General features: G+C 27.3%; 1 protein-coding gene across 1 annotated transcript; it reads right to left on the bottom strand.

Moving 5' to 3' along the window:
* Nucleotides 1–1,297: 1,297 nt before the first annotated feature.
* On the bottom strand, nucleotides 1,298–7,288 carry Coa8 (Cytochrome c oxidase assembly factor 8). Its single transcript, XM_075370829.1, has 3 exons — nucleotides 7,016–7,288; nucleotides 4,939–5,154; nucleotides 1,298–1,635 (listed from the first exon to the last, which is right to left on the bottom strand). Exons 1-3 carry the CDS (start codon nucleotides 7,088–7,090, stop codon nucleotides 1,399–1,401), a joined length of 528 nt encoding a protein of 175 aa, XP_075226944.1. The 5' UTR covers nucleotides 7,091–7,288; the 3' UTR covers nucleotides 1,298–1,398.
* Nucleotides 7,289–8,187: the final 899 nt, after the last annotated feature.

Genomic DNA, 8,187 nt, shown 5'->3' on the forward strand with positions numbered 1-8,187 from the left:
CTTCAATCTCATGGCTGTCATGTTTATTTGCCCTCGTGTTCTACAGAGAACACAAGGGCAAATTCTGAATCAGAGGTTTGAATAGTCAAACCTCTGATGCAGAAAAAGGGAGCATATACTGCCCCACACACAGTGTCTGAAACCGTACTAATCTGAGCGCGCGTGTGATTAACACCACCATTTCATTATGCATTTTCATTGGATGTGTTAAATTTTTAATGATTTTTTAAAATATTTTTGCCTGTTACACAATAAGAGTAAGGTTTGAAAAATACTGTGTTTGGTGAATGAGAAATCACTAATATAATGCCGTACTGTAATGCTAAAGGTGGCTTTATACAAGACGTAAGTTACACATGGAAATATCTTAGGATTCTCAAAAGTTTCATGCATCCTGTGTTAAGGTATTAGGAAAAGTGAGGAGTAAATTGGGTTTCGACAGTCATCTTCATTGAATTGAATAAACTACAGCAAATTAAGTATATTAAAATTCAGGCACTATTAAGTCCTGCAAAATAAACATTTGTTCATCAGGAAGACTTTTTGTAAAATGTTTCATTCATCATTACTTTCAGAGATAACAACTCATATTAGAGTTGTTATGTTGTTTATGAAATATGACTGAGTCATATTTCAAAAAGAAATTTTGATATGCTTATACAACAAGGAAACAAATACAAGGAAATATCCTTCTACAAGGAAACAATAAAAATGATAATCGACAGGCTTATTTATTGCAAAAATCATTCAAATTCATAAAATGTTTTGGCATGAAAATTAATAAACATTAATAGTATTGTTAAAAGTTTAAATTAAAGCCAATTATACAGTATCTTATATTAGAAACTAACAAAAAGTAAACCATTAAAATCATACATAAAAATTTAGTATATGTAAAAATTAATACAAAAAAAAAATTAATACACGAAAAAACTTTTTTTATACTAATGCCCTACTGAATAATCAAAAACTTAGAATCAAATCTCTAAAAGGTATACAGTAAATAATTATAACTCGCATTTATATGAAATTTACTTGCAGCATACTATTTTTATAGCAGAACTCACAATCTCTTGCTTTTTTGAAAGCTTTAAAAAAAAATATTACATTTAAAATTGTACTACTATTAAAGGTGACACAAGAACAAACAGGGAAACCTTGAATGAAGTGTATAATTTCTGTCATTCTAGCAAGTTAGACTTTAGTACCACACTACTGAATCACATTTTTTCTTCCAGATACAAATATTTCTGAAACCTAGCAAAAATTGGGAAGTAGAAAGAAAAACAGTGATAAATAAAGTTATCGATAACATTTTATTTAAAAAAAATAAATACAATTTAAATTAATTAAAACAATTTACTATTTTCTAAAACAATATAACAACTATTACATTTATCAATCATTGTTATTTCTGTAAGTTAATCGTTTTAAGCGATTAACTTTTACACGTAAACCTAATAATATAAGTGTCGCATTCTTTTTATACCATTCATAATTGTAAACAAGATGAGTTTTCCAATTGTTATCTAAAAATCTTTTATAGAACACAGATAATTTATCAGCAGATATTGGTTCCTTAATACCATCAACTGTAGTTTCTTTCTCATGTAAAGCTATGAATTCTTTACGTTCCTGGGGAAAAACAAGAAAGTACTATTAATTTTTATTTTTACACAGAAACATTTTTCATGGAAAAGAAAAAAAAAATATTTAAAATTATACTTCTTATCCACAAGAAAACTAGATTAATTAAAACAAAAAATGTGTTTCTATAAAGTTTCTAATGGTATCTGAAATGTTTTCATGGGTTTACCAAGATCAAAGGCATTATTTGAAAGTAAAATATAAAAGAGAATGGTGTTTCTCTTTAGCTAGATAAAAGTCAAAATTTATCAATTTTAATTCATTTTCTGGTACAGCCAGGTAAAAGGTTTTTACATTTAACCTACCTTATTAAAGAGAAACAATAATCTCCTTTATAATTTTTAACTTCTGATATGCATTTGAATCTATGCTTCTGATGATAGATCCTGAAAAACATGTTAAGGAACTGTTAGTATTTAATATCAGCAACTTCAATACTTTAGCTATAATATTTTTTTTAATGCATGTTATTTTCTTATTTAAAGAATACCAACTGATTGGTATTCATGTTTTCACTGGTGCATTACAACACCCATATCTTGCACGCTTTTGCCTCAATTTTATATTTAAAAGGTGTGATACCAGTCATCCAGGTCTGGTAAAAATCTAATCCTTCTAACATCAGAATCTAATTTTTAGAATTACTCAGTGACATAAAAATATAAATAAGCAGGATAGATGAAAAATACACCTACTGCACAGAACAGAAAGAATAGGATCAAGGAAAGAATAGGACATCCACTGAAAATGCTTGTACAGAACATACCGGTGGTACCACAGCCAATGTGTTATAAAGGTATTTATTGTTAACTTTATTTTAATTAATCTAGAGCAACACAACCAGTAATAAAATGTTAAGCCAAATGTTAAATCCAATGACTTTGGCCTCTAATGTAAGTTATTTAATCGTTATACTGTACAGCAGATATCTCAAACTTAGAATTGGAGTAGAGTAACCCTACTGGAAAATGAGATAAATTTTAGGATAAAGGTTACTGGTCCTGCTAATATTCTACCTTAAAAAACTTCCCTCATAAAATAAATGCTCATCTTTTTTAAATTTAATTCTTTTGTTATAACTTTTTAAAATATTCTTATTTTTAATATTCAACTTCATCCTATTCTTTCTGTTCTGTGCAGTAGGTGTATTTTTCATCTATCCTGCTTATTCTTATTATTAATTAAATATTAATTATTATTCTTATTAGATAATAATTTAAAAAAAGCTGAATGTGGTTACAAAACTTCACAGGTTGTGTTTTAACCTTCTCACATAACACTTTTAAAATTGTAATAGTATGATCGACAATAATGTGAGAATTTTTTTTTACTGTTAATAAGTTTTGAGAAAGTTACTATCAAATATCCTCCTTGTAGAAATAGTAAAAATCAATTCCACAAATACCAACCCATTCTTTTCTCCAACTTTCACAAAATAATGTTCATTTAAAGTATTAAAATTAAAAAAGATTGTTTCTCCACTGGACCCAAAAGAGAGTGATTGCCCTATTTTTGGTTAAGAAATAGAAATAATTTAAAACAATTATTGGACTTTTTACAATAAATATAATTGCATTCTAGAATACTTAGAAAAGCACCTTAAACTAATAAAAAATGGTTAATCCTACAAATTTAATTATTCAATAAAATTTTTTGAATAACCACATCGTTAAGATTTCATAACAGATATTGATGTAATCTTTTAAGTGTAAGATGCAGTCTTATTTTTTCTAATACCCCCTACATAATGTTACGGTGTATTTATCTACATTTTACAATATCTTCCATTTTATATCTCGGAATTTCAATATCTTGTTAAAATTTGCTAATTTTTATAAATGCTTACAGTTTTAACAATTGTAGAATATTTCTTAATTATATTTTTATTCTGAAAAGAAAATAACAAATAAATGCATAAAAAAAATTGAGGGTCACAAGAATAACAATTATTTTAACATTACCACTGGGTTAGAAAATTTTAAACTTTATCCAAATGCTTAGAAAGTTTTACAATATTATTGCCAGGTTTTTAAACAAATTACATTAATAAATGAATGGAAAAGTGAAAAATGTGACTTTTCATAACAAGAGATTTTTTTCAGCATAAATATAAATTAAATTAAAAAAATAATAATAATAAAATAAATTATTTAAAACAATTTTAATTGTTTTAACAATAGCAATTTTTATTTATTTTTAAATTATTTTTTTTTTATTTTAAAATAAATTAATTAAATAAGTTAAATTAAGAAGAGTGACATCTGGGAATGAATAAAGCAAATCTTTTCTTGGGGCAGGTGATTCAAAATATAAAATGAATAAATTATACTCCTCAACTGTAATACTATTAATTACGGAAAAATAATAATACAAATTTAAAACAATAAAAAATACATTAAAGCAGAATCAGTCTCAAACTTAACCAATTGTTTACTTTGATGAGCAATAGTTGAGTAAATTCACACAGCCCTGTGCTGAAGGAATTCTTGCTTGCCACTGCAATGCGTGCATCTACTAAGTCAAATTCAAATATCAATGCATTATTGTAATTTAAGATAATTCCAAATATTATCACTAGCTAGCAGATGAAGATGCAAATAAAATATTCTATCAGAATTCTTCATGTTCTGTAATCATACTGATTTAATGTTGTGCAAAATTTGACAACTACTAAACTCTTTAAACATTATAGTAATATGTTTTGATCATTAATACATTTGAAGATTTAAGAAATTCAATTTAAAAAATATTTCATATGATTAGCTACTTTGTTTCATTACAGCATATGTTAGTTAAATCATTGGTAGTACAAGACACATTTTCTTACTGTTTGCTTAGTAGTGCTTTGTGTATTTTTCAATGTGTTACTTTACTGTTAATTTTACAAACTTTAACCTTTCAATTACGAATTGATTACTATTAGAAAATAAATTGACTAAACCTTTATTATTACAGCCGGTGAAAAAAAAAAAAATATTTTACGTAATTTCTTCAGAAGAGGATGATATGAATAAATCAACTGGTTCAAATTATTTCATGAATTAGGTATTCAGTTACTGGCTAAATAAGACTGCACCAAATACCCTGTTAACAATGACTTCATCATTCAACCTGCTCAATCAATTATTAAATAACACATATATGTTTAATAAATGTCTACTCAATACTCAAAGTAGTTTTGTTTTTCTGTTACAACAATGTACAAACATTGTTTAAAAATAAAATAATATTTAAATTATAAAAAACAATTTTATTCTGAAAAATTAATAAATAAATAAAACAGGTGTGTACCTTAACAAAATTTGTATTATGTTTTGTCCAAAATTCTTGATTCCATTTCTGAACTTCCTCTCTTTTTAACCTAAATTGTCTTTCAATTTCATTTTCGTTATCCGGTACATGAAACTTTATAGTTCTTAAATTTGATACTGGATTAGGCTGTCCAATTAAATCATACTTCATCTTATCTTTACTTTTATTTGAGGATGAAGATTTCCTAGCTATAACCTATAATAAAATGAAAAATGTCACTTGTTAAAAACCTAATTGATATTAGTATTAAATGCACACTCAGCATATAAGATGAATGTATGTAAGTAAAGGTTACCTTACACAAAACAGATAATTTCTGTACAGAAACATTAGGTGACTCAGTTATGTATTCTATTCAAATGACAAAAAACCAAGATAATTCAATTTTATTTTATTTGTATTTTATAGTAATAGTGTAACTGAAGTATAACATAATCTGAACTTTTTAAAATGCCATAATCATAAATGAATATTTGTTTTTTTCTATAAACTGAAAAAAAGTATGTAGTAAATTCAAACAGTGTGTTTATTATAGTCACAAAATACAGATGTAAATAAAACAACTGCATTTCATTGATCTCACAACTTTTGATTCAGCAATTTATTTTTTATTATTATACATTCAAGATTTCTTTAAAAGGACTGTTTTGAAAGTTCTTGGGCAGGCAAAGAAAACAAGATTTTTCAGAAATTTATTATATTTTTAACATAGCAACCTTGCAATTCAATACATTTCAATCAACTACTCTAACTTTTTAATGCCTAGAGTATAATGGATTCTGTCCAACTCGCAAAATAAGCAGTTCTAAGCTTTAATCTAAACATTTCAAGTGAATCTTTGTCAATTTCTTCAAGTTTGGGAAGAGAAAGTAAACAGTATGAATCAAATCCTGCACATGTGTTATTACTTCAAAGCATAGGTCATGGAGTTTTGTAGCAACAATCCGAGAAGTATGTGCACATGCATTATTGTGAAAGAGAACTTACTTTTTGGCTAGATGTGGATATCTGGCCAGAACAGCATCCTCCACGGTTCAGTAGCTAAGCGTAATACTCTCCAGAGATGATCCTGTCTTTTTCTTGGTAGTCTTTAAGTACCAGACTACAAGAATAAAAAATACTGTAGCCATGACTTTCAGCAGATGCAACATTTGGCGCATTTTCATCTTCACCTACCCACTGTTTGGTCTTTGATGTTTAATGTGTAGATCCACATTTTATCTACAGTTATACAATGTTGAACAAACTCAGTGAAACCACAAATAAATAAGTCTAAATTCCCTTGAGAAAAGTTCAGTCAACTGTTAACAAACGTGGCATCCATTGGGCGGAAAAGTTTTTCATACCCAAAATATAGTGTAAAATGTAGTGAATATGACCTATGAAGGTGTTTGCATTGTCAGCATGCAGATGTACCTTCAGTCAGTGATAATTTCATATGGCATTATATCTTTTTTTGTAATTTCATTGGTCGTAGCAGTTTTGGCTATTGAGCAATGCTAAAAAATTATATATAAGCAACGGTAAATGCTGATATAGACTAGTTTTATGACTGATCCTTTGATAAGGAAGGGAAGTACAAACACATGGGGCCTGATAAAGCAATATGTAGACAATGAAGTAATGAACAGTGTAATTTAATTTTTAAGTTTTATTTGTAAACAAATATTAAATAAACTAACTAAAAACTGTTCATATTTAATTCTTTATACAGAAAGGGACTTTGTGGCCACAGTGGAAGTGGTAAGTATTTGTTTAGGGAATTCTGTTGCTAAAACAGGTACTAAAATGTTACAAATTTGATCAAGACATTAGTAACCATGGGCCAATGACTGTGTGTACATATAATGTATGTGAATCTTACTATTTACAAGTTAATAACATATCGACTGCTAATAAAATTAACTCGTAGGTGCTTATCGAGGATCGTTTAACATGGTATGAAAACTATTGCAAACAAGCTTTTTAAGTTATATAGTTCATGCATTACAGGATAAAATTAAAAAATATTTAAACAATAACGTAAATGAAATGACTAAAAGAATTACATACTAACCAAATAATAGTTAACTGATTTTACGTGTTGTGTAATACGACATAATGAACAATTCTTAAGAATTCCTACTGCCATGTCAAACGGCTAAAAAACCACTCTAAACTTAAATGAATAAGTGACAAAAATAATCTCAAAAAATAAAATAAACAGTAACATTGTAACGGTATCGCAAAGTTCGTTCTTTAACCCACTGCATGATAACCTCCTAAGCTATTTTCACACGCGAAAGGCCTTTTGAAGCTCCATTCCATCAGCTGTTGTTACTGCTGCTTTCCGAGTTGCTGTAAAGAAGTGCGAAATTGGCGCTATGTTTAAACATAAAGATAAAATATATTTTATACCTGTCAATTCTAGAAAAAAGTGGTTTAATTACCGAACGACTACAGATATTAATTAGACATACAGTATTCTGCATTATATGTAATAGGCGTGACTTATTAGGAAAATCGCCATTCAATTGAAAAAAAATTAATATTTATTATTTTAAATAATAAAAATTTCTGTCCTCTATCTCAATTGAAACTTAATGTAATCCTTATTATAGATATCGAGTAATTACGCTTGAATCCTTTAACATATACCTAATTATAAATTACATTTTACATAATCTAGTTTATAAATATTGAACAGAGTGTTAAGTAAAATTCATCATTTATTACAATACAGTTTGGAATTTATTTTTAATCTACTTGTAATTTATTTACTGTATGATGCTGCCAATGACTTATTTTATAATCATTGATACTGAAACAAAATCACAACTTAGAATCAATTCTATGTATTGTATAATTAAATATTAATGCAAAAAGTGGAAAATCAACAAGCTGGCATAAAAATAGGTGAATGTCTTATTTAAAGGATGTAATTGCTTACAGGCACAATTAAAAAATATAAATATTCCTTGTATGTGACTTTTTTTTTCTTGTTGCAAGTGGAAGAATCCTGGTTCATATATATATATATATATATATATATTGTAACAAGACTGCTATTATGGGCCTGAATAACAGATTCTTATCAGTCAATTATTATAAAAGCAATAGAAAATGTAATTAATTGAAGAATCCAGAAAGGAACAAGAAGAACCCTTTTTGAAAAGAATAGGTCCGTTTTACAATTGTCCTTTGTTATACTACCCCTTAACACACAATGAACACCTGTTGTACAGTCAG

This window comes from Lycorma delicatula, chromosome 7 (assembly GCF_047948215.1).
Source record: "Lycorma delicatula isolate Av1 chromosome 7, ASM4794821v1, whole genome shotgun sequence".
Lineage (NCBI taxonomy): Eukaryota > Metazoa > Arthropoda > Insecta > Hemiptera > Fulgoridae > Lycorma > Lycorma delicatula.